This window comes from Microcebus murinus, chromosome 13 (assembly GCF_040939455.1).
Source record: "Microcebus murinus isolate Inina chromosome 13, M.murinus_Inina_mat1.0, whole genome shotgun sequence".
NCBI classification, from domain to species: Eukaryota; Metazoa; Chordata; class Mammalia; order Primates; family Cheirogaleidae; genus Microcebus; species Microcebus murinus.
This window is the reverse complement of record NC_134116.1, coordinates 8,454,357-8,479,792: the sequence shown is the minus strand read 5'-3', so window position 1 is coordinate 8,479,792 and position 25,436 is coordinate 8,454,357. Positions and strand designations below refer to the sequence as shown.

The following is a 25,436-nucleotide window of genomic DNA, read 5'->3' as shown; positions in this document are numbered from 1 at the left end:
ATGAGAGAGATTCACATACAAATAAAGCACTATTTATTGAAATATCAGTAATGAAAAATGGGAAGTGCCACGTTACCAACTATGTAAAGTTCATTTACTCAAAAGGAAAAGAAAATAGGGAAGTGGAGACCAGAAATCCACCTCGGTGTGTCCTCCTCCCCTCCCCCGCCCACACTGGTCCTGCCGCCAGTGTCAGGTGACCAGTGGGCACTCACACAGCGCACAGTCATATTAAGTTACCGCACATGCCCTTTCAGCCCAAATGCCAGAGTGTCTATAATGTTACTCATTGAACTGGAGTCTAGGCAGAGTCAACTTTCTGAAGAATAAGTTCTTGAGCCTTGGCAGAGCTTAAAATGGCAAGGATCTTGAAGACATTTTCAAATGTTCATAAGCTGGGAGGAGTTTCACACACTGGGGACCCAACCCCAGGATGCCTGGGACAGGCAACAGCCTCGGGACACTGCGAAGGCTCCTGGGGAAATTTACTTGAGCAGGCAGGCTGGAAGGCAGGACCCCAACCTCTCCTGCAGGGTCCAGCGGGGTGTGATGACTTGCCCAGGCCACCAGCTGTTAGGTTCAGAGCCAGGACAAGCCCCCTGCTCCTGCCTCTCAGGCCCAGGGACACAGGCCAGAGACCCCGCAGGGCTGAGTGCACCGTGCTCTGTGTGGGAGGGACACTCCAGGGCAGGGGGACAGGGGCACAGACTCGCCTCCCACCTTTCCTCTTCACCAGCAAGAAGGAAGCTCTGCGAAAGAACAAACACCTGCAACAACCGAAACATACAGTTTCCCCGAACTGCTATGGGAAGGGGACAAATGATCAATTACTTACAAAGAAAGCATTTCTTATTTTAAAAGCAAGTTGGACTGTGAGAGATTTACACAGGCACTTTTCCAGCTTTCTCAAAGCCGTGCATGAGTCCTTGAAGACTTTTCAGAATGGATTTAAGAGAGATGTACCTTTCTAACCACCTCATTAGTAATCAAAGTGACAAAACTCAGGATCCAGCAGATGTACACTTAATATGTAATAATGATAGGCCACATATGGCAAACTTAATAAATTCTCTTCCAGGAAAATATCACTCAGTGATATTCCATCCCAGGAAATCAATCTGACCATTTAAAAATTGTCAGTTGTATAATTTTGTCATACTTAGTATATATGAATTCATATAAAATAATTATTTCCCTAATTTTCCTTAGAGAACAAGAGGTCATTTTACAATTTCTACTCCAAAAGAACAACTACCAATACAGTTGAAACAAATAACTAAAGGATCAGGTCCTCATTCTTATCTTACCAAAATGGATAAGCTTTTTTTAAGGCCTTTTATGTATACCATCACTTTTCTACATATTTCAGAAAGACTAAGTCAAATTGAGCCTAAATTCTAAAGATGGATCCAAACACTCTACCAATTTTTTAAATTATGCAAGCTACAAATGACTGTGCCCACCTGGCTGGAGTCCTTTAATAAATGTGCGTTTTCCATACCAACAGGCTAAGACATCAGGGTCCTCTAGTTTTGACACCCTGGCCTCTGAATTCCCTCCATCAGTGCTTTCCTAGTAAGCCAGAATTTCTAAGAACCACATGGAATAATAAATTATCCGTAAATTTGCTACTTTCTACCATTTTAGTTTCCAGATTAGCCAAAGAATGAAATGGGTCTGTTTCACAAGGCTGCATACAGCAGCCTGCCGTGCAGCGACTGCTCGGGACGGGGACCCAGCCTCCAGGGGAGTCGGGAGTAAGCAGATTCAGCTGTGGTTGCTGGGAGCCGGAGAGGCCTTCTTTTCCAATGAAGGCACTGTGTTGCCTGGAAGACAGACTCAGGCGGCGACAGGCCTACCAGGAACACACCTCTCTCTAGACTGGGAAGGTTCCTCCAACAGCAGGGGCCAGACCCATGGCTGGGCGGGCACACTGCTCACTGTCTCTGGGCCTCAGGTTTTTCATTAAAAAAAATAAGGGTAACAACAAGAACCTATCCTTTTAAATGTTTTATAAATGATAAAGTACTACACAAATATAAGCTTTTAGCATAAAGCATGTCATTCCTGAACTCCTGTACTTTTATTTGGCTATGTTCCTTATTCTGGAACCCCAGGCAATCCCTGCTCCAGGGCCTTTGCACTGCTGTTTATCCCCTTTGCCTCTTGGGATTCTCCCTACTGCTTCCTCCCACCTTCAGGCTGTGTGGCTCAAATGTCACCTCTCCCTCTCCCCAGCCCTGCTTCAGTCTTCTACAGTCTCTGTCACCACCTGCAATTCCTTGTGTCCTGAACGCACATCGCAATTAAGTTCACTGCCTACGTTTCAGAAGCAGAAAGCTTACTGAAGACTTCCCACTTCTGTTTTTCTTTTTAGCTTGAAAAACCAAACCCATTCCTTTCTAACCTGTCCTTTAATATTGTTCAAATGGAAGAAATATTTCTGAAGTATTCCACATGGAATAACTGTTGTCTTTGTAAAGAAAAAAAGAAGCTGGAACTTAACAAGTGTCTAAATTTAGACATTCAAGTGAGATCTCATCCTTTCTGCCACCATCTCTCCTGCCCCCTGACTTTCTACCTTCCTTAAGCAGCCTGTAAGTGAAGTTCCTGTCGTTTTTTATTTCGCTTATTGTTTTTTTTTTCTGGAAAGAACAGTAAAACGTGGTGAAAGGTAATTACGACAGGAAACTCACCTGCTACAGACTCCCACCTCAGCCTGACGGGCTGGTGACACAGAGCTGCCCGGCCAGGTGGGGTCTCTCTCCTCCACCCACCCCGGCCACCGAGGCAGATGGCAGGGGGGCCGAGAGCAGAGCGTTTTCAGAGCAGCAGGCAGCACTCTGAGCGCTGGGGGGTGCCGGTGGCAGGGAAGCCTCCCTTGCACAGGAAGTGAAGGGGGCTTTCCTGGATAGGTCATGGATGTCTGTAAAAAGGATGGGATAAAGGATTTTACAAAAGGCTTCTGATACGCCTACACAAATACACATATATAGCCTGTCTGCGAGAGGTGTGTCTGGAGAGATCACCACCTTATCTGAAACTTCCCAGGACAATGACAATTTTTAAAGCACTTTTGAAGCATAACATTAAAAAAAGAACTATGATTATTTCAAGTATTGGTGGCTAATTCACAAAAAACTATTCAACTGCACCTCAATCTTTACATTTTTATGGAGGGGCACAGTTGTATGCAAGCAGCAGCACCAAACACCTTCTGAATGTGAGCTTTCTCACAGGTGTATCCAGGAAGGCAGAGGAAAAAGTCAGGAAAAGAAAGGATGATTTCAAAGAAGTAACCCCCTGCCCTCTGATTAAAGAGGGGGTATCCTTGTCGAGCAACAGTGACGGTAAGCAGAGAAGAATCAGAAAGAGTCAGAAAAGGAGAGCAAAACCCTAACAACTGGGCAGTTTCTTGAGGACCACCATATACAGCACAGACTGGGCACAGAAGAAATGCCAGAGAGTTTGGAGGTGAAGCTGCTGAGAGGGCAGGGCAAGCTGATGTCTAGGAATTGCGCTGACAGCGAAAGCAAAGCTGTGGTTCTTCAGAGAAGAAAACTTTTCCAAAAACACCACCTCATTGGATGCACCCAAGTGTGCATGTGGAGGGGGACAGAGAGGGTGTAACGTTTGAGTGGTCCCATCAGAATTCTCTGGCAAAGACACCCACACTCCCATCAGGGACACCCCATTCTTTGTGGCTAAGAATGCCTGAAGGGTGGGCACCTATTGAAAGGGTCCAAGTGGCTGTGCCACAACAGCCCTTGGTGGGATGATGCCCAAGGTGACTACAAGGGCACCCAAAGGACAGAAACGTTGTTTCATATTTCCTCCCTATCTCTCAGAACATCTACTCCTGTGTTGGCACATACTGAACTTTCAATAAATGGATTGGCTTAAAATGTCAAATGTGTTCTGCCTTTTTTGGAAATGGCTAAAGACCCAGTGAATTCTGAACTGGAGTCACAAAGAAGAATGCTTATCACCCAAAGTAGTTCTAAGGACTTAATTAAATGCTGCATGCCAAGAAAACGTGGATATTTCATTGCAGTGATTATTTCATTTGGAACAAGGACCATTAATAAACCAGCACTACTGATAAACTAAACTGCAAATAATAGTAAGACAGAAAACTGAACCAAGGACAGCTGATTCTACTGCATCCTTACAGTTTTAATCTGACCCCACATACCAAAATGTCATCATACATGGAAGCTACACAGCCTTTCAGAGAAAACTCTCACTTAAAAAACGTATCCAAACAAAATATTAATGCTTGAAAATTTACATTATAATGGTTTGGGGCAGTTTTCATATCTAATATTTCCACATAGTTCATTATTAAAGTTTTAATTTTTTTTTTTTTGCTTTCTTAATCAGCTCAATTATAGTTTTCGGAAACTGACTGCAATTAAAATAAACTTACACTTCTGGATGTATAATACTCTAAAGGAGAAAGAAAGGCTTTGAATTTTTGTAACTAATACACTTTGCTAAAGCCTACCTATTTTCAATTGAACCGTACATTTATTAGACATGTATTTGACAATGTAACAAAAGTTCTTCCTAGAAGTTTCACCAAACTCATTTAATAATTATAACTGGAAAAGGGTTTGGGTAGCTTATGGATTATTTTTGTTTCCATTGCATACGTTAAGTGTTATACAGGAAGAAAATAAAAATGAATAACTACTATCATATGACAATGAAACAGAAACAAATCACTTTAGTAACTTATTTTTTACCAAATGTACCCAGGTGTGGTGTGAAACACTGCCCACTACCATCCCCTCTGAAGCACTTGCCGCTGTGCAGGAAGTTCAGGACTCTGCAAAGTCCAGGGCGTACCAGGAGCCCAGAACCTCCATTTCTGACCCCTCCAAACGAAAACAAGCTGCTCAGCACACTCTAATCCATGACTTGTCTAATCCTGCTTATTGCCTGCAGTTTCTAAAGTATTATTTGCATGTTTTTTAAATTTAGTAAGGATATCCTGGTCTATTTCCAAATCTTTCCTCCTTGCTGCACAAGTCTCCTCATCCGCCCAGCCACTGGGGGCATCTTTAGTCTTGAACAAGGAAAGCCCCAAAGAAGCCCCACCCCTTGAGCTGGGCCTTGGCAGGGTGGCTGGTGGCCAAGGCGTGCGTAACTCAGAAGATGGGACCATGGGTGGCTTCTCCCACAGAGCTGTAAGTCTATGCGATCAAACGGTCCCTGCCTTCAGTCCCTATTTCCAGTGGCTTCACAGCACTGGACAATACAGGTGAACACACACTCCCCAGGTCCTCTCCGGAAGGCAACGTTCACAGGAGGATTCAAACCTTGCTCAGGAAGATTTATGAGTCATTTATGAAGACTCCTTGCACAGCCCATCAGAATCTTTACTCCTGTTAGTTTTTCTAACTAACCTGATAAGTTAGTTAGAAAATCCAGTACTGCGAGACAGGGCATTCTGACCTTGACTTTCTTCTAAACCTGAGAGAAGTCTCATCACTCCCTTTATCCCTGCTAGAAAAAGCATTCCCTACTCTGTGTGTCCTGTGAGGCGGTCTCCGACCACCGGCCTGCTGTCTGCTGGGCTGTGTGCTCAGGTGTCAGGCGCTGGCTCCCAGGCTGCCACCTGCTAGGAAGGAAGTATTGTCCTCTCAGGTGCTGAAGAGACAGCCAGCTCATGCAAACAAAACACTGGGTCACCCACAGGAGCACAAGGTCACATAATCACCTACTACCTTTCTAGAAACATGGATATCTTATGAATTTTTATACGTCTACTAAAGTATTCCTTTATGCTTTTGAAAGTGAGGTTACAGTCACGTCATTGGAAAGGTGGCACCTTCTGTCAAATTAAATCTGTACGAAAACCATTTCTCTTTATATAAAAATCTCAACTCCCCAGAAGGTAACCTCCTAGCATCAACTGATTAGTTACTCATTGGTCCTTAGGCAAATTCTAAATTGGTTCGTTTTCAAATAAACTCATCATTACATAGGTTAATGACTCATTTCTTAGGAAACTGTTAATGCACTCATTCATAATGGGGAGTATATGATATTTCGCTTATAGAACAAACACATCTTAAAGATGCATAAAGCAGCAGTGAAAACGCCCCCTGACTCATAGCCACTGGGCCAACAGCCCAGGCTGGACCCACCTAAAAGAGCAAGGACTTAAACTGCCAGAGAATAGAGGTCTTTAGATTCGAATTATCCCAAGAATTTTCTTTTCTTTAACAAGTGAGTACATGATTTTAAATATTTGCCAAATCTTCACTCTCCTGCCTCTTTGGGACACACTGCTGCCATGGCCGTGAGCGGCCTCGGTTCCCTGATTCACAACACACTTCCCTATTTAGGGATTCTGCATTTTCTGTTTCCGGCTTCCAGGGTACTTTTTGGTCTATGTATGAAACAATTTACTAAAATGTCCCGATGCAAGGAGACCGGCACCACTTCCATGAATGCTAAGTTGCTCTAAAGGAAATCAGCTGTGCCCTGGGAGACACGCCACTGTTCCTGTCCCATTCTCCTGTTCTTTCTCGATAATATTTACAAACTATTAAATGGGCGACCTTGACTAAGACGCCGGACCTCTCTCAGCCTCTGTTTTCACAAGCTTAAACTAAGTAAGTTACTTTATATCAATAGTATCCAACTCTTTACCCTCAAAACGCCCTTGTATTTTTTTTCTGATTGTCACCACAGGGAGTTGAAAGAGTTCTAATGTATCTGGTGTTGGTGGGGGAGGTATCTTATCAAGTATAATACACAGTTTGCTTTACTAAAACATATTTTAAAGACAACTGCAGGGATGTAAGTTTTCCACTTTGTAGACTAACAGAGGTCAGGAAACACAGCTGGAACCCCCAGAACAGGTGATCCACCAATAACTTGATTGTCAACTCTAAAATTCAATGGCAACTGGAGAGCCTTGAGAATAATATCAAACCCTAAGCTCTTCACACTGGCAGGTATAAAATCTGGTAAAACAAAAACAAAAAAACACAAACACAAAAAGAAAACAGAAAAGCAACAGAGGGTTGTCCTACAACATTCAGTCTTCCTCCTTTACTGGACCCATTTTACTTTGAATTAATACCACAATACCATGTGGAATAAAAAAGAGGGAAATTAAGTAACTGCCACACAAGTATATTGACAACCAATATGTTAAATATGAGAGCTGCCCATGGCAAGGATTACAGTAAAATCGTAATGTACCTATTTTATTAATGTATGAGTTTCCCAAATAGACAATATTAGGTAAGTACAGAGAACTGGGCTAGGGAACCAAAGGCATTACCAGGTTGAACTCATCACTCCTCCTTTGTGCTCTGCAAGCCAAGTCACTTGGCCACTCTAAGCTACAGGTTCTTTATTCTAAAAAATGGGGTTCACGGTGGTTCTGCCTACATCATAAAAATTTTTAAAGTACTGCAAGATATTATATGTATGATGTCTTAACACCATGATGTGAAGAAAAAGACTTTTTGAATTTTACATGATTCTTTTTACCCAAAGAGGAAAAAGGGGCATGCAATTATCTGTCAATATTAATCAGAACAATGGTTACATTTTCACTATATCTAACTTCAATAGCATTCTTTCAAAATCATTATTTGTCCACCAAGTTGTGCGACTGGTAGTTATATGTTAGAGGCAAATGATTGACTTATTTAAGTCTATAAAATGCATACAGATAAGTATTCTATCATATTCATAAATATTAAAGATTATGCATTAATACTAAAGAATGAGTCATTCTTAACATATGGATTGTAAGGTAACTACTAAAACCACAGAATATAATAAACTATTTCATAATACTTATTTTTACACACTGAAAAAACCTGAAATTTAATACTACTCCACAATAATTCACTCAAGCATTTGTATCAATTCCATAGGGATAGATTAAAGTAACAATAAAACCATAATTATGCTTAAGGTTATAAAGTTTCAACATGAACAGAGAACATATCAGTAGTAGTTGAGTTTCAATTATGAAAAAAATTTACATTAAGCCTCCTGGAGCATGACTGGATGAGATAGTATGGAAATACACACACACACACACACACACACACACACACACACACACACAGAGGAATACCGACCCAAATATTTATTTCTGAAAAACCTGATACTCTTTAAAATAAATATTACAAGTATTTACAAAGTAGAATTCATTCGATCATTTATCTTTAAAGTATATTGTGAATCAAAATATTTGACCAAATATTCCAAATTTCAGTAAAAGCACAATAAGAAATATTTTGTAAATCCTATTTTGTAAATATTATATAAGTGTCACATATGACATAATAAAACTGGACAAAGCTTAAAGACACATTTATCTACCCAAGTTTTACAGTGTCTTTGGATATGTAAAAGTGACTCTCTGCAACTTTAGTATCTTTCTACTCCAAGAAAACAGAAATCAGATCCCCTAAATTGACTGTTTTATCATTTGTAAACACACAGCTTGTAAGTTTTAACCCAATTCCATTTCAACATTCTAATGTAGTGAATTCAATTAAGCAATAATACCTCCACGCACAGAAGTAGCTTGTATTATGTGTGCTCACAGAACAGAATGCTGGTACACAACATGAACTCCAACTCTCTCTATTTAAACTTTCATCTATGCATTTTATTTTGGCACAGTTAATGTCAATCTCTGAACTTATCTTGAAAAAAACTGAATCACCAGTGGCAATCATCAACCTTAGCATTTCCTCCACCTTGAATAACTTTACCAGTTTTCTTTAGGGAAAAAAAAATCTATCATTAAACTCTGTCTACAGTTATCTACCTTAAATGAGTCAAAGTAACCACTGCAATCTTGAAGAACCCACTCAAACCAAGTAAAATTAACACGGAAACAGTGTCCCCATCTAAATTTGGACAGGATTGTTTTCACAAAACCCATGACCTGACAAATAGCATTATGCTTGCAACTGATAATTTTGGAGATTCAGAAATTTTTATTGTTTTATTTATTAAAATGCCTTGCCCATCTTGTATAGAAATATACATTCTGCTCACGTCTGTACCAGAGCAATTCGACAGAGAATCTACCCCTATTATGGTTGTCCAAGTGAAGAATTGGCTGGGGGCGGGGGTGGAGCACAGCGCTTTGCTCCACTGAGTGTTTTGCTCACTCTACTTGGCAATGCAGATAAAAGAATCAAGTTACATTCTCCCTTAAGTTTCTAAGGTGAAAAGGGAACACTTGATTCTGTGCCCCCCCATCCCCTGCAAAAAACCCAAAACCAAAAAAAAAACAAAAACAAAAACAAAAAACCCCTTTCCACTTGCCAAATCTGATACCAAAAGTTAACTAGCTCTTGGAACTATGCTTCTAAAGAAAACACATTAGTGGGAATTTTAACAGAACACCTATTATACCCATGCTGGTACTAACACTTCTGCAAGTTCTTCTCTTCAGAAAAAGGGTCTCATTTTAATACTAATATTTCTAAAGAAAATAAAACAGTAATTGCCTACTAAAATTCCTTTCTTGGGGGTGGAAGAACAAAAGAATGAAACATTTTCCTATCCTGTTCAACAACCACACAGCGCAGTGCTGCAGGAAATCAACCCCAAAGAATGAAAACCCAGACTAAACAATGGATTTCTAAACAACTGAAAGTTTAAGGGTTCTATCTGTCCTTTAATGCATCCGCCATTGAGGTCAATTTTAAAAAATACATATTCTAATTATAAATTTTCATCTCGTCAGTATCTCTTAATACATAAACAAGTCATAAAAGGCATTCAAAGTGCAGAGACTTAACACAGTTTCAGGATTAGGATGCTCTTCTCCTTCATTGTTATTTTACTATGTAATTTAACACACTACTTCATGATAACTGATAACAATCTATGAACAAATCTCAAGTTAAATAAAGAGGAGAAAAAACAATGGTTCTTGGAGATTGGTGTGACACTGGCAGTGAGACACTCAAGGTGAGCTAAGGAGGTGTGGGCTCTATTTCCAGACTACTCTGAGTTGTTTTTTGACATTTAAGAGTATGCATTTACTTCACTGTCTTTCCTGTATATACTCATGGTTTCAAAATAGTAAGTATTAACAGAATCACTGGATGTATCAGCACGTTCCTTTAGAAGAGCTTAAAACACTCTTGATGTTTATGACCTCATTCACCTGGCGGTGGCTGTGTGACACCAAAAGGAGAGGATTATAATTACCCCCATTTTACAGACAGAGAAAGTGAGAAGGAGGGATTAAGTGGCTTGCCTGTAGTCACACAATGACTCATTAAGATCAGCAACTAGAAACCTGGTTTCCTGATTCCTGGTTTAGTGTTCCACATACTATGCTTCCTTCTATGAAGTACTATTTTTGTAAAGGTTTCTCTTTCAATACAGGAAATAGAACAAGTCATGTGACTTTCATTCACGAAAGCCTGTGTGTTTTCATTAGCACCTTTGTCGTCTGTCCCTGCGAACAGGGTAGGAGCAGTGCATGGCATTGTCTCACTACAGCGTGAGCTAGCCAACGAAAGCAAGGCAGCATGCTGACAGCAAAAATAAAGCTTGCGTGGTGTGTCAAGTAATCTCAGGGGAATCCTAAAAATATGCCAATTCTCTGCTTTAAGACGTCAAAAGGCAATACTTTTAAACAGAAATTGTGATTTTATTGTTCCTTTGGAAACATTTCCCTTATCTCATAATTCTTTCACCAAGGAAACAAAATTTAAATACAGATGCTTTCAGGGATAATTCTTATCTAATCTGCTTTATACAAATATATAAACCAATTTTAGAATGAAAATTCCACTAAAGAGGAACACTAAAATACCATATTTTATAGTACACACCTATACTACTAATACAAAATTATATAAAGTGAATTTTAAAAAGTGGTTTTAGAGCATAACATATTTACAGTTCCCAAAACAACAACGAAATGCTAACAGCCTTGTTAGATTTTTCTGCATATGCTCACACAAAACACATGGCAAGGAACATTGTCTTGCTCCCCAATAAGAGGCCTAATTTAGAGTCTGCTCCGGACTAGTAAAATATACACATCTATGGTGCACTTTTAAATCAGCCCTTGCCTTTTAAGCACAACCTCCATCCCCAATTCTACTGTAAACAACTATCACACATTGCTGGAACTTCACTTCTCTGTTACCACTTATGCAAATACTAAACACTACCCCAGTAACCCCAAATTACTCAGCTTCAGCATCACTAATGAGGTTTTCCCATGCGGAACATGAGGAGCTCGGTGTGGAAACACAGGCCACTTCTAAGAGCCAGGCAGGGAGGCCGGCCGCCCAGAAAGTGCTTTCTCTACTTCATCTTCAAAGGAATGCTTTGCAAGTCTGACTTCTATAAATCATTCTTTCAAAGGACATGTACTTACTGTGAACTCTTTATTTATGGGCACCACAAACAAATTTCTATGTACATATGTGAGTTAAATAAAAGTGGATGTGCATTTCGAGTTTCTAAATGTTCCCTTTCTGTTTCAACAGACCAGAACTTTCGTGCTATGTTGACTAAGATGGCACTAGTGTTTCCTATTCTGCTGTTCTCTGTGTTCAACTTAGTTTACTAGAAATCCAACTTGGCAGATTTTTCTTTTTTTTTTAAATGTGGTGTTGGCACAATGGACTGACTACAGTCATCTATTTTGATTTAAAATTGTTCTTTTCCTTCTTAGAAGGGTGTTTACCATAATACCCCCATAACAGCAGCCAAAATGATATCTCATCTTTGTTCAGTAACCATACAATGCACACTGCTGTTTGGATTTCAGAATCATGAATCCTATAGGCTGAAAGCAATTTTACACTGGTGTGAAATCTTAAACAAAAGCTAAATCAGGCCTCTAAATAAACTTATCTCTTGCAGTTCAAAATTTTCACTTGTCTGAAAAGGTCATTATCTCATATACAATCCCGTTTCTAAATGTATCCACTTTATCAGAAAGGCTTTGATCCCCTCAGGCCTGTAGGCGCTAACTGCGGCTTCTGCCTCCTGCTACAGCAGAACCCACTCCCGGCCCCACCTTAATACAGTTCCGGCCTGCACCCCTGCTCCACTGAAGGCAGAAAAAGAAACACGTTATGTTCTCGGGTTGTTTTTCTGATTACAATCAGACTTGGGCAAAAGGTAGTTAATTCCATGTTCACTATGGCATACCAAATAAATTTGTGTGTGTGCCTGTTTATTTTCCCCACTTATTTATACTTCCGTATTTATATGGTCCATGTCTTATTCAGCAGCTAACCCTTCAACTCTCTGACACGCTGGTAATGGTGTTTAATGTAACTCCAAGCAAAGTGACCTTCAGCTCAGACTCACTGTTCATGGGATACATTCTGACGACTTCCAACTGATTTAATTAGGTGCTGAAGCACCATACTCCTGAAGATTCTCTCTCTTTTCTTCTTCTAATCTATGATTTTAATTAAAAAAAAAGAAACAGCTTTTCCTGTCTTACCCTAGGCTAACAGAGTATTCACCCTATAGCTATAATTTTAACTCTCAGGGACCAACAGTCCCAAGTATACTATAAAACATACTGGATTTAGATAGCATTAGATTGGTCTGCTTACTTTAAGAACAAAAGGCACGTGGATCTCCAAGCCACCTCGATCATCACCTTATAACCTAGCTGCTGCAGACTGTTTACACCTTCAGCCAGCATCTAGAACCGCATCCAAATAACACTATTTGCTACTCTGCTAGCAACCCTGCAAAGAAACAGCTACGAAATTAAAGAAACTCTCTTAAATCAAACATTCAACTCCCTTTTGCCTCCTCCCCCAACCCACACACACCATTCAAAGTTTGGGTCGGCCAGAAAGCACCACCAGCTGCCAAGTAACTATGCACATCGCTCTCTCCTCATGGATATTTGATGAGGATGGGAAGAACAATGCCGGGCACCCTCATAGCCAATTGTTCTTGAAAAGACCTATGTTTTTGTCTTTCACTTATTTTCTCTAAAGCACTGATTCTAAATCTTGGCTGCATATTAAAATCATCTGGGCAACTCTGAAACATGCTGGTCCCTGGCCTCTGCCCATCTGATGTTTTACTTGGATGTGTTTGGGATGAGGCCCAACAGGTAATTTCTCAAACCTACCCAGGTGACTCTCACCTGGGACAGGCGTCCCCAGAGAGTGGGCCTGCATCCACAGCAGCATCAGCATAATGTGGGGATTCATCAGAAATGCACACTCTGGGCCACACCCCAGAGCTCCAGCACGGGAAAGTGCAGGAATCACAAGCCAGACATCCATGTCCTAGCCAAGCCCCAGGTGACTCCCACGTCCGTGCCAGCCCACCACTGTTTACCTTGTGTTTAAGCAATGTTACCCTTCCATCCTTTAAGAGAAAAATAATGCCTCTGATGGAAAGCTCCTGCAGTTTATGTGTAAAATTGAAACGGTTAACTGTTCCCTTTAGCTGCCTGCCACCAAAATGGATGCTCACTTCTTAAATGCCTTTCAGGCCTGTGTTTATAAATCTGGAGGCTCAGCAACGATCAGCAGGGGCCCTGCTCCAGGTGAGGTGGCTGTGGCCTGGGGAGAAGTCAGGTCCTCCGCACCAGAACGTCCCCAACCACCCCCTCCCCAGGACTGTCTCTGCCTGCTCTGGCTGGCCTCAGGAGAGAACTTGCGCAGCGTGCCCAGATGGGGAGAAAAGAGCTATGGGACACAAGTGGGCTGGGCCTAAACAAAATCAAAGTCCATTCACCTCAAAGACTATTGGACTGCTCTTGGCAAGTTCTCTGAGGGAGAACATGGCAGCCAAAAGTAAAACAAAACAAAAAGTCTCCGCCAACATGTTGGCATTCAAGTCAAGGTACCAAACAAGGGAAGACAAGTGAAACCCAAAGATGCTCACCCCTCCTTCCCACCAGGCTCAGAGTCAAAGGGCCTCACCTTTCACAATCGTGGCCTCCTTCAAATGATGGGACAAGAAGTCAATGCTGGCGTAGGTGCTGGCAGAGGGCAGGGCGCCAGGGCCCGGCCCCCCGCAGCCCCCGCTGCCGCCACCGCCCACAGTGCTGATGAGGCCTCCAAGACTACGGGTCCGCCCCCAGGAGCTCTTGTCTCCGGGCTGCGGCTGCGGCTGGGTCAGGCCCGGCTCGTCCCTCACGTCGATGGCGATGTAGTTGAGGCCATTCTGGAAGCCGGCAGAGGTCTCTCTGCGCATTGGAGAACCACTGCCCCCAGGGCAGCCGACCAAGCCCCCTGGCTGAGCTGGGGCCCGAGGGCGGGCCTGCGGCGGGAGAGGGGGCACCGGGAGTGACAGCTGTAGCTGTCTGGGGGACGTGGGTGCCTCTTCACCGCCTCCTGGGCCCCCACTGAGGACGCTGCCACTGCCCTCGCTGCTTTTCCTGAGAGACACGTTTTCCACTGAGGCCGAGTTGTGGCGCTTGGGGTTGTGGGCGAAGGATGGGGACACGGGGGTGACGGTTGTAGTGGAGGAGAAAGTTTCCGAGCTGTGGCGGCGGCGCCCCCCCTGTGGGTCTGCGCGGATGACCTTGGCGCCCCGGTGTGGGTCTGGGGGCTGGCTGGCCTGCAGGAAGGCCTCGACCCCCGACACCTGATCCATAAGACTCAGCCTCTTCACGCCGGACGTAGGGCTGGTCACGCGGGCACCCTCGGGCTTTGGGGGAGCCGCGATAGGTTGTGGCGGGGTGGCAGCCACGCCAAAGGCCATCTCGGTGTAGTCACCATTGTCCCCATTCTCGGAGGACAATGACGAGGCAGCGCCAGGGCCCTGGGTGGTGGCCACAGCCGAAGCTGGAGGCAGGCGGTACAGCTCCCCTGGGGGTGGCGGGGGCGGCGGCTGCTGCAGGGACGCTGGAGAGACCGGAGGGCGCGGGGGCAGCGGTGGGTATGGAGAGGAGGCCTCAGGGGAGAGGAGGGCGTCCAAGGAGCCCACGGGGTCCCCGCTCTGGGTGCCAGGCTTGGGTGACTTGGGCGAGCTGAAATCAAGGTTCATGTAGTCGGAGAGCGGGGAGCGCTGCCGGCTGTCACTGCTGGTGCCCGGCGTGCCCGAGCCCAGGGACGAGGCTGGGCTGCCAGCGGACAGCAGCGAGCAGGATGAGGCCGCCGAGGCCAGCAGCGGAGGGGCAGGCGGCGACAGGCGGGCTCCCGCCTCGCCAAAGTCAATGTTGATGTACTCGCCGGGGCTCTTGGGCTCTGGCGGCAAAGGGTACTCGTGCATGCTGGGCAGGGTCTGCAGCCCCTCCAAGGACAGCCGCGTGGGCCTCACGGCTCGACAGCGCTGGCTCAGGAAGCCCTCTGGACGGCCACTGCCACTCGGCCTCACGGGTGAAGGCACTGGGTGATGAGGCTGGGTGTGGCCACCCCCACCGACCCCAAAGGCGCTGGCCGATGGAGTGGTCCCCAGGGTGGCCTGTGGCTCCAGCCTCTCCTCTTCCAGGATCCGCCCCACGGGGGCGCTCATGAGCACATACTGGTCGTTGCCCCCGCCGCAGGTGTATGGCGCCTTGTAGGAGCGGGGCAGAGAGCTGTAACAGTAGCCTGGGACGCCTTTGAGCATCTCGCCCCCGGCGTGCAAAGCTGCAGAGAAGAAGTCGGGTGGAGTACCGGAGGTGCCCACGTCGCTGGGGGACATGTTGAGGTAGTCCCCGTTGGGAAGCAGCTTGCTGTCGGCATTCTCCATGGACAGCTTGGAACCACACCACATCCGCATGTACCCACTGTCCTCGGGGGAGCTCTCCGCGGGGGAGCTGGTCTTGTAGCCGCCCCCGGTCCCCGCAAAGGTCCTGCTGGCTGCAGCGGCGGGCGCTGGCGCGGCGGCTCCCGCGGGAGGCAAGGCTGCAGTGGCCGCCCTGGGCTGCAGGATCTGCTTTGGGGCAGACACACTGGTGGGGCTCATGGGCATGTAATCGTCGCTCTTGCAGCTGCCCCCGCCACTGCCCATGAGGGCCACGCCAGGGGTCATGGGCATGTAGCCGTCGTCAGCGCCCAGGTTGCTGCTGGAGCTCCTGTGGGATCCAATCTCGATGTCCCCGTAGTCCTCCGGGTAGGGGTGGTAGGTCACTTTGGGAGAAGACGCAGGGCACGACGGGCACAGGCGGCCTGAGCTGCCGGAGAAGGTGGCCCGCATCAGGGTGTATTCATCCAAGGAGGCTGAGGAGGGCTGCGGCACGGGCCGCTGCCGGGCAGGTGTGGTCAGCGAGTAAGTCCTCTTCCTCAGTCCTCTGTCCAAGTCCTGCACGCCGTCCCCTGAGACCCTGCGGTAGGGGCGGCCGCAGTGGCTCAGGGGCCTGTCCATGGTCATGTACCCATACAGCTCGCCCCCGCCGCCGTCCCTGGCCGGGGGTGTCTCCGCGATGGACTCGGGCGTGTTGCTCCTGTGGCTGCAGAAGGCTCTCAGGTCGCCAGGGCTGGAGCCGTACTCGTCCAGGGACATGAAGCCGGGGTCGCTGGGGGAGCCGGAGGCTGAGGCGCTCCCGCTGGAGGGCCGCTGGCCTGGGGGGTGGTGCAGGGGGTGCGGCAGGTGCGGGTGGGGTCCCGGAGGCGGCGGGTAGGAGCCTGAGCCGTGCCCGCTGCTGGACGACAGGCTGCCGGGGCTGGTGGCAGTCGGGGGCGAGTGCGCCACCGGCATGGACATGGAGCGGCTGTGTTGCAGGGCGCCCCCTGCCGGCGCCAGCGTCACTTTGCTCCCGCGGCCACCGCAGCCGCCGCTCAGGGTGTGCGAGCGGCTCAGGGGCGCGCGCACCGGCCCGGGGCTCAGGGGGCTCCCCGCCACCGACACCGGCCTGCCGCCCGCAGCCCCGGTCCCCGCTGCCGCGCCACCGTCGCCCTCGCTGGCGGTGCGCACTCGACAGGAGTTGCACTTGGCGGCCGGCGGGGTGGCGGCCAGGCTGTCGGTGCGGGAGCGGCGCACCAGGCCAGTCTGACTCGGGGGCAGGTTGACCAGGTGGTGATGGCGCCGCGCGCCGGGGACACTGATGGGGTGCGTGGCTGACGACCCTGACGACTGGCTCTTGCTGCGCGGCCGGAACTCGAAGAGCTCCTTGAGCGCCTTCATGGCCTCCAGGATGGTCTCGTGGATGTTCTGCGCCACCACCGAGTCGTCGGCCTGCATCCACAGCTCACCGGGGCCGGTGACCGCCGAGCGGCCCACCTCAATAAAGAAGAAGCTGTCCGAGTGGCCGCAGCGGCGGATGTTCATGAGCTGCAGCGTCACCGACGGCTGCTCGCAGTTGAGCTTCACGAAGCCTATGGTGCGCGCCGACAGGCACAGGCGGTACACGCCCGTCAGGTTCTTGCTCTGGCCCAGACCCTTGGGCTTCAGGTTCACCTGCCACACCTCGCGGTAGGCGGCCGTGGCGGGAGACACCAGCCCGTAGCTGTCATCCGCCCCGGCGGCGCCGGCCGAGCCGCCCAGGGCGCCCGGCAAGGAGGCGCTGCAGGACCCGGAGGTGGCCGCGGCGTTGGAGGGCGCGTCGCCGGCGCCCGCGCGGCCCTCGCTGACCAAGTCGGTGAGCGCGCGATACCAGCCCTCCTGCTCCTGCTCGTTCTCTGCTGCCACCGCGAAGTACTCGTCCTTGGTGTAGAGGGCGATCAGGTACTTGTGCTTGGCGTCGGCGCGCTTGTTGATGTTCAGGCAGCAGTCGAGCGCGATCACCCGCTTCGGGGCGCCCGCCTTGCTCCGCCACTTCTTCTCGCTCTCATAGTACTCGAGCCGCGGCGGCTGCGGCGCCGACCCCCCGCCCGCTGTCGCTGTCGCTTCGTCGCTGCCCGCGCCAGGCCCGCGCAGCACGAAGAAGCGCTTGTGGCCGTGCTTCTGCTTGCGCAGGTAGCCGCACTTGCGCACGCCGTGGTTGTTGTTGTTGTTGTTGTTGAGGTTGGGGCCGTCTCCGCTCGCCGGCCCCGGGGGCCCGTGCAGCGGCGGGCTGGCCATCACCAGCGCTTCGGGCCGCGCCGCCCGGCCCGGCGTGGAGGTGCTGGGGTGAGGTGCGGAGGGGGCGCGGGCGGGGGCGGCTCCCTCCCACCCTTTCGCCCGGCCGCCTGCCTGAGCACGCGTCCCTCGGGCCCAGGAGGTGGGGAAGGTCCAGAGAGGCCCGCGGGGGCCAGCACCGCTCGGTGGCGCAGCGCCCTCCGCGCTCCGGGGCTCCCGAGGATGCCCGGCGCGGGCGGTGGCCGCCCCCGGGCCCGGCTGCCCGCGGCCGCTGCCTCCCGGGGTTCTCGGGCGGCGCCTGGGGACTCGCTGGCTGGGCCGAGAGTCGGGGTCTCGGAGCCGCGGGGCCGAGCCTAAGGCGCGCGCGGCCACACGGGTGCTGCTGCCGAGACGCGCTTCGGGAAGCCGGGGTGCGCCCGGGCACTCGGGGTCCGCGCCGCCGCCGGGGCTGCTGCTGCTGCTGCCAACGGCGACCCGGGCTCGTCGCGGTCCCCGCCGCACAGTGAGTAACACATCGCGCACCGAGTGACTGAACTAAGAAGAGCAAAACAACATGTGACTCTGCGTTACGCAGGCACACACGGCGCGGCCGCCCCGCCCCGCCGCCCGCATTGGCGCCGCGCCCCCCGACGGACGGCGCGTGCGGCCAATAGGCGCGGGGCTCGGGGAGGGCGGGCCGCGCACCCCCGCCCCGCCCCCCTTTCTCCCGGGGCCGCGTTTCCCGCCGTCCCCTCCCCCTCCCGCAGAGGCTCAGGCTGGGGCCCGGGCGGGGTGGGGGCCGGGCCGGGCCTCATTAATCAGAGGCTCGTTGTGGATGCCGGCGGAGGAGATGCCACCCGGGGCGGGAAAAGGGGCGCGGAGGAGGGGCGGGGGCGGGCCGCGGCGCGGAGAGCCTTCCTCCCGCCTTTGACTCAATTAATTGGGCTCCGAGCTTCCGCCGGGGAGGGGGCGTAGGGAGGGGACACGGCGGGAGGCGGGGCCGGGCGGGGAGCGAGCGGGCCCGGCTGCCGGGCTGGGCGCGGAGGAGGGGGCGGCAGCGCGGCTCTCGGGTCCCGCCGCGCCCCCGCCGCGCCGCCCCCGCCGCGGCTCCGCGGGGGCAAGCAGGGCATTGAACTTGGCTGTCGCCTGGCTCCCTCGTCTCCCTCCTTCGGGCGAGCGGGTCCGGCGCCCGAGCTCGGGTGGGCGCGCGCCCGCCCCCGCGGCTGGTTTGCGCTTGGGTGGTTCCCGGGTGCCCGGCCCGCCGGTTGTTTACGAGCATCACATTAGTCACCGGCGAGCTCTGGGTCGATAACAGCTTTGCGCCCTTTCTCGGAAGGACAGACGCGGGGCGAGAGGGGCGCGGGCGGGGCGCCCCGGAACCCGGAGCCGCGCGGGGCGCGGGGCGCTCCCCGGGTCCCCCCGCTCGGGGGCGCCCTTCCCCCGCACCCCGCGGTCGCGGGCTCTTTCCGGGGCGTCACGAGCGCCATTCACTTGTCAGGTTCTCGGGAAGTTGAAATCGTGTTCGGGATGTAATAGGAGAAAGAGAAGGAGGACGTGCAGGCGTAGAAAAATGCGGTTTCCATAGCGCCGGGAGGAGGGCGGGCCTCAGCAGAAAGCAGCCCCGGAGCCGGGGTCTCCGCGCCGGCGGTCCTCGCGAGACCCCCGCGCCCCGGTGGCGGGCGGGCGCGCCCACACCTGCGGGCGCGGCACCAGGCGGCGCCCGCCAAGTTGAGATGCCCTTGAAGAACTGCTTCGGATTGTTGTATCTGCGTGGCTTTTGTGACTTTCAAAGTCAGTGACAAATAAGCACCCATACAGTTACGTCTCCTAGACGACCAAGTGACGGGTGGTGAGGGTGGGGCTTTTTTGAGCTCACATCAGAGCAGGCTCCGGATCCCCCAAATCTAAGAAGGTCAAACAAAATAAACCCTTGCCTGTTTTTTTTTAATTGTGTGTCTTCATGAAACAATTTGCAACAATCATTTATCTTACTATTGATATAATCTTGGGTTTTTAAAATTCGGTTTAGGACGTTTATCTTTGAATGTTCCCTATAATTTATGAAAGTCTTTATTTTAAATATGATGAAATCTTAAATCTAAGAAAAGTTAAATTTGTAATTTTTGAAGGGATTATATTTATATTTTAACATATTCATATAAGATTATCTTGGCTAATTTTATGGGTGGAGAGCACTGACTAATACAAAGATCATAGCATTTTTATTTTTAGCATATATACAGATATGATTATTGGTGAGTAGCATAAATTTGGGAAGAACGACCAGTGTGGCAAATATCATAAGATTTGCCTCAGTGGGATGTAAAGTTGATTTTCCATTTTTAAGCCATACCTTAGAAAAATAATACCTCAAGGAATGCCAGTGTAAGTGTGTGCACCTGTGTGTGTGTGTGTGTGTGTGTGTGTTAGGGGCACCACCTTTATTGAACGATGTGCTTTGGTTTTCTGTTCCTTTTAGATCCTGTTGCTTTTTTTATGTGAACAAATGTTGCCTAGCAAAATGTCTACACAGAAAGGAAAGATGAAGGGATTCTTATCTTGTAGCTTGAAGAAAATGTGGCCCAACTTTGTTGACTTTGTGATAAGTTCCATCCCACTTTAGGAGGGATGCCGGTGGGCCTGCCTAGATGTTCCATAACCCCAAACAGCAGATGGTGACGGGCTTCCTCCCTTCAGCAGCGTGTAATGGCTTCTTCTGAGAAGGAATATTGTAATTGTTTCATTTTTTTATTTTGACTTTTGTTACAGAAGTAGTTTTTGATACATGTATCGAATATTTACTTGCTGTGCTAATCCGATGTGAGCAAGTGTCATCTCTTTTGTTTTTTCTTAGGGTCATGTTAGCGTCAAATGCAGGTATTTTTAAGGTAAAGTATCAGATGCTCCAAGCTGGCAGTTTAATTAATGCTTTCCTCCTTCAGTTACCACACTAGGGGCAAAGAGGGAAGGGCAAAAACTTATCACCTTATCAATGGAATTCTCATATCATACAAATGTCCAATCTACAACAAACTGCAAACTGATTGTAATTCTGAAGTTAGAACCTCTACATGGAAATGTGGGAGGTGCAATTTCAGTTCTCATTAAGAATCAGCCCATGAAGCAAACTAACAATAAGAAACTCTGTAATTAGAAGTATCTCTGTCTTCTTTCTCAACCAAGAAACTTGCTTTCTTTCTTCCTTTATATTGCCAGTTAAGCTACTTATTTATTTATTTAAAGCTTGTTCTACACCTTGTGATTTTCCAACTGTTCTTCCATACTTTTTCAGCAAAAGTCAGCTAACAACATCTGCCAACGTGCTCTGCACTCAGGACTGGGTGCTGCCCGCATGGCCTGTTGCCAGCAAACAGCCTGGATAAAATTTTTTCTCATGGTCCAAGATCTTTCACTGGAAGCTTTCTTTCCTTTCAGGGATAACAAATGGCCCTATCTTTTAGGAAAGAGGTTTTTTGTTTGTTTCTAATTTTAACATAGAGTCATATGCAATAATAATTCTTTTATTAAAAGAAAAAGTCCTTTCTGAAATAATTTAGTTACTTTTGATAAAGGAATAAATTATATAAAAATATAGAGATTAAAAATGTGTTGTAAGTCCACAATGCAAATACTACTAGTGCTAGTAATAATGAGCATTATTAGCTTTCTTTTTCAGGTAAGAGAGACATGTATAGGAGAAGAAAGGCAGATAACACTTCATTGCTTGTGAGATTTTATTTCTCTTTTTAATTCTTAACTCAGGAAACAGGCAAAGAGGCAAACAAAAAATGTTTGCCTATATTTTGTATTTAGGTGAACTGGATCTAAAAACTGACTCAGCGGATTGTTAAATAGAATGCTATATAACCAGTTAGAATAGCTTTAATTTAAAATATATACCTCTAAAGAGGTATACATTTTAACTTCACAGATTTATGTCAGAGGATACATTGGATCTTTAAAAGGTGTTGCAACATTTCATTGTATTTTGCTTTATTAGATAATATCATTCAGTAGCCCATTTAATTAATTTCCCTTTCTCTGATGAATGTACCATGTACACACTTTTCCTCATCTAGGCTTTATAAGGGGACTTCTTTACCAGCATGTTTTTCTGCACAAATTTATTTGCTAATATGTTTCAACTGAAATTTCACAAGAGTTTTGTAACATGCTAACTCCGTGTGCATGCAACAGAATGATTTACATGAGAGAATATAACTGCTCTTTGGATCACTTACTATGCATAGTATTGCAAACATTTAAAGAACCAGGATTTTTTAATGGAATTTATCCAATTCCTTGGAAATTGTTAAGGCTTTCTACTTTAGTATTTGTTTGCTCGTTAAAAATATTGATTAAATAGTCTCCTAAATGTTCATTTGAGGAGGGAGAATTTTCTAAAATAAATGATTATTTAATATGCATATATGGTTGGGTAAACTGTAACTTTTTAAATAAGAATTCTTCTGAAAAGTGTATATATTGAATTAATACTGTTTAGAAAACTATGTAGTCAGTACAAATGCAGTTAATCCAATCAATATTCAAAATACTTTCATTTTAAACAGTTATCTTAGAGAAATATAAACATACAAATGTCCAACTAAAAAGTGACTACAGTTAGTAACTTAAAATTCTTATTAATGCACCTCTGGATTTTGTTGTGTTTGAATTTTGAGAATGTATTTGTAGATTAAAAAAAAACAAAAACTTTTTTTCCCAAAAGGCTTTCCATTATTGAGATGAAAATTACACATTAATGGCTATGTAATATTACTGAATATAAAACAATGCAAGAGCCCCTTCTTAGACCATCACTTTTCCTTGGAATGCTTGGCCCCTGTAATATAATATACCAGTATTTTTCTTACTAAATTGATGCCCTGTGTATTGCTTGCTGTTAATGTTCTTGCTGCCAGTTAAAACTTTCTTTTTTTTTTTTCCTGCCAAAGCAGAACAAAATTGTCTGCTTCTCAGTCTGTACATCATAAGCAGATGACATTAAAAATGCCTCTAAAATGACACAGCTATATTTTCTGGGAGAGGGAAGGGGTTGCTCAGTGCGGATGACTGAGAGTGTCCTTGTGCAGAGTACAATGCTATGAGGGTGCAGGGATCAGCCTGTGTTCATCAATTCCCCTGTTGACTCTAGGAGCAAGTTCTCACCCTGTTTTTGTAAACTGCTCAGGAGATAAACAGCAGGACGAGAGCCAGCTTGCTTTTTGTCAGATGCTCTGCTGTTTTTGTAGAGCTGTGTGATGGTCAGAGACCTTCCACTTTTCTGCGGTTGTTCATATGCTGTTTCTAGGCTTGCCTTCTGAGTCTGTTTTCTAGAGTTGTTTTGAAATTCAGCCTAAAGATAACAGAGGAAATATGACCCTCCCGTGTGAATGCTGCCACCAACTGGCAGTGTTTCTTCCTAAGGCAGAGCTGGTGAGTTGTCACCATTGGAGTTTTATAGAAAGTTGTTTACAAGGTAACATAAATTTGCTCTGCTTGAATCTTGAATAAAGTTGGTAGAAATAATTTGAGAGAAAACAAAGATGATGAGTAAGAGCAATATCACATGATGGGTGAGGAATGAGTACATTTAGTAAGTGGGAGAATTTATTTTTTTTTATAGCTGAGTAAGTACCAAGCAAGTATGTCCACATTTTCTAATGTATTTCATATTCCATTTGCATATTTACTTAGCAGGAACAGTTGAATAGAAAATGTGTATCAATGTCCATTTAAAATTATAGAAAACTGTTTACCCAACAGAATAAAAAGGAAACAAGAATCTAAGTTCAGTATTATTTTAAAATTTTTACTAAGTCAAACATGAGTTACAATCAAGATTTTCTTATCTTACAAGCAACGTTTTTATCATATTTCCCCCTACATTGATCTTTAAGTCTGAAATTCTTTTTAGAATAAGCTAAAGCCATCTCAAAAGATATTGACAAAATTTGAAAAACTATGGATGGGAAAGAAAACAAACTGAAATCTATAAAGAAAAAACATTTTAAAAACTATAAATAACAAATGGCAGTTAATAAGTATGAAATGTGACTATCTTTTTGATTGAGTAAAATTATTTAAACTTATGTACTCATTACTAATTTGTCAATTTTAAATGTACCTATTACATCTTCTTTCTTAATCGCTTAAGTCTCAATCTTTAAGCAATGCAAATAGAAGGTATTCCAGTTAGTGGATGTGTTTAGATTTCTTACTCAATAGAATGAAAGGATCAGAAGACATGATTAGTTTGCCACCAAAATGTCTTTGAAGTGTCTTTATCTATGGATGGAAAAAAACCCTGATACATAAAATAGCAGTAATAGTGGTTATAACTTGTGAGAGTAATTTGTCAGTGTACTTACATATAACATTTGATTCTTACCAGTATGTGGGGTAAATAAAAAAATATATTATTCTCCTACAAAGCAGATATTATAAATATATGATTATAATACAACTGGAAATTAAATTGAGGTCTCTTAATTCTCCTAATGTGTAGTCTTTACCAATCTGTCCTATGAGTCCACATGTATATACAATGTTTAAGAAGGAAGATTAGCTATTTGCATGTGTTATACATTTTTTCTTGTATAGAACACTTGTAACACAAGTGCTAAAAACTAATGTAAATTGAAGGCATATGGATTAGTGAGGTCCACAAGAAAATAAAGCAACAACTTTTGAAATTTATGCAAACGTCACATTTCCCACTGACTGTTAAATGGAGATTTCACTTCAGATAAACACATTTTAAAAATTACTACTAAAAGAGTAAGCATCTGCCTGAATTTTAATGTTTGCTAGTAAAGTTTTAGATATCAGCCCAAGATTGTCTTCTAAAAGAGAAAATAAATAAGAATTATATATTGAAAATATCTTAAAATTATATTTTATCCTGCAAGAATGTCTTTTTAAGGTAGTAAAAGTGAGAATTAAAAGACCATAATTCCCACTACTATTAAAACATACAGAAGATGAAATATATAGATATTTTGAGACTTGCTATTTTCTGTTTAGCAAGCTTATACCTAAGTTTAAAGCATCTTCACACTAAAAGTACAACACAATTTCAAAATGGTACTCACATCCATTTAAATTTATAAGGAAGTATATATTTAAAAGGAAATTAATACACAGATCATTATTTAGCCTCATTGTTTTAAGTAGTATTATTGTTTAGTTACTAAATAATAGAAAATGGGCTTATCCTTTGTTATGAAGGTACATTTATGGCTTTTTCTATTCAAAATATAAGAATCAGCAAACATTAAATTACTAAACATGTATTAAATATTTGTTAAGTCTCAAACATATTCTAAAAATTACCTAGTATGTAGGTGTTTGGCCCTTTAGCATTTTATCTAAATAATATGGCACTATTTTTCTTAAATGTTTGAGGGATTTCTGTTTTATTCCTTGTGCCCTTTGTTACAATATTACACATATAATTTGTTTTTTTTTATTTTTAATTTTTTTTTATTTTAGCATATTATAAGGGTACACATGTTTAG

At 45.9% G+C, this 25,436-nt stretch overlaps 1 protein-coding gene across 2 annotated transcripts in view; it reads right to left on the bottom strand.

The window, feature by feature from the left end:
* IRS2 (insulin receptor substrate 2) overlaps positions 1-18,462 on the bottom strand; it is a 29,840-nt gene extending 11,378 nt beyond the window's left edge. The window contains exons 1-2 of one of the 2 annotated variants that reach the window (XM_012752005.3): positions 13,935-18,462; positions 2,697-2,926 (exon numbers count right to left, since the gene is read on the bottom strand). In XM_012752005.3, the coding sequence (XP_012607459.2) occupies positions 2,715-2,926; positions 13,935-17,940 (4,218 nt within the window). In that variant the 5' untranslated portion in view covers positions 17,941-18,462 and the 3' untranslated portion in view covers positions 2,697-2,714. The remainder of the gene's footprint in view (positions 1-2,696; positions 2,927-13,934) is intronic. The other variant, XM_012752006.3, reaches the window with a different exon arrangement.
* Positions 18,463-25,436: the final 6,974 nt, after the last annotated feature.